At 46.3% G+C, this 1,778-nt stretch overlaps 1 protein-coding gene across 1 annotated transcript in view; it reads left to right on the forward strand.

The window, feature by feature from the left end:
* Taf12 (TATA-box binding protein associated factor 12) overlaps positions 1–1,356 on the forward strand; it is a 10,290-nt gene extending 8,934 nt beyond the window's left edge. Inside the window, exon 4 of the mRNA XM_029476498.1 lies at positions 1,213–1,356. Coding sequence (XP_029332358.1) covers positions 1,213–1,335 — 123 coding nt within the window. The 3' untranslated portion in view covers positions 1,336–1,356. The remainder of the gene's footprint in view (positions 1–1,212) is intronic.
* The last annotated feature ends 422 nt before the right edge of the window (positions 1,357–1,778 follow it).

The following is a 1,778-nucleotide window of genomic DNA, read 5'->3' on the forward strand; positions in this document are numbered from 1 at the left end:
AGTAAAGGCACATGCTGCTAAGCTTGACAATCAGAGTTCAGTCCCCATGTCTGTGGTGGAAGGAGAGATCCTAATTCCTCAAGTTACTTCCACATATGCATTATGGTGGGCACATGTAAACATACACACACCTAACTGCTGTAAAGCCTTTAATCCTAGCACTCAGAAGGCTGAGTCAGGCAGCTCTGAGTTCAAAGCCAGCCTGGTCTACAGAGTGAGCCCCAGGACAACCAGAGCTACATTGTGAGGACCTGCCTCACAAAAAGGGGTTGGGAGGACACACTGTTTGTGGTGCTGGGAATCCACTGTAGGATCAAGCNAGGCAAGTAATCTATAGCTAAGCCGAATCTTCAGCTCCCTCATCATGTTTTAATGTAATTTAGATGTGGCATCCCTTTCCTTAGAAAAGAGGGGTGATAACTTTAGCTGCTTACACATTACTTAGATATACTCAGATACCTAAATAATTTAGGTGGTTACATGTTGGTTGCCCTCATAGAACTGTTAGATTTTCTTTCTCTCTCTTTTTTTTTGGGGGGGGTTTCAAGACAGGGTTTCTGTGTAGCCCTGGCTGTCCTGGAACTCCCTCTGTAGACCGGCTGGCCTCGAGCTCAGAAATCTGCCTGCTTCTGCCTCCCAAGTGCTGGGATTAAAGGCGTGCGGCACCGCTGCCCAGCTTCTTTTCTCTTTTCTTGTCCTTCCTTCCTTCCTTCCTTCCTTCCTTCCTTCCTTCCTTCCTTCCTTCCTTCCTTCCTTCCTTTCTTTCCTCTTTATTTTATTTTTTGTGTGTGTGTGTGGGGGGAAAGGGTTGTTTTGACATGAGTTTCTCTGTGTAGCTCACTTTGTAGCCCAGGATGACTTCGAACTTAGATGTCTGCCTGCCTCTGCCTACCTGGTACTGGGATTAAAGATCTGCGCCAGCACACGAGCTGGAACTGTTAGCCAGATGCAGAGAGTATGGAAGACGAAACTGCATAAGCTGCCAGACAAGTTAGATGCTGGCCTCTGCTTTAAAGTGCTCTCCACCTCTCTCCCTCCACACTGTTCTCTTTCCCATGAGAGCTTGTGTCTGGACTGCACCTTTGTAGCTGTGCCACATGGCAGGNCTGTCTGAACGAGACTAAACCCAGGGAGTTGACAACCTGTCTTTTGTAGCCACAATAGATTTGCTTCCTTCATACTTATGAAAACTCTTTCCTCGATTCACTGAAGGTATTGACCAAGAAGAAATTACAAGACCTAGTAAGAGAAGTAGATCCTAATGAGCAGCTGGATGAAGATGTGGAAGAGGTAAGGTGGGCTTGGGTACCAAAGGCCGTGTGTCCCTGCTGTTGAGGCAGCATGCATGNTGAGAAGGAGCAGAGAAATTGGGTCGGGGAAATGGCTCAGCAGTTAAGAGCATTTACTGATCTTTAAAAGGACACCAGTTTGGCTTCCAACACTTAAATCGCGCAGCTTACAACTGCCTTAACTCCTGCTGCAAATAATCTGGTGCCCTGGCTTCCTGGGGTATCCTCACACACGGACATATACATACACCCACATGGATACAAAGGAAATAAAAATGTGGGGCTGGAGGCGGCTTGGTGTTTAAGAGCCCTTGCTCCTACAGAGGACACTCAGTTCCCAGCACCCATGTGGTAGCTTATAACCATCCATGACTCCATTTCCAGGGGATCTGATACTCATTTTTGACTTATGCAGGTACAGGTACACACATGCTTTATATTCATACATGCAGGCAAAATACTTATAAACAGAAAATAAAATGTAAAAAT

The sequence above is a fragment of the Mus caroli genome, chromosome 4 (genome assembly GCF_900094665.2).
Source record: "Mus caroli chromosome 4, CAROLI_EIJ_v1.1, whole genome shotgun sequence".
NCBI classification, from domain to species: Eukaryota; Metazoa; Chordata; class Mammalia; order Rodentia; family Muridae; genus Mus; species Mus caroli.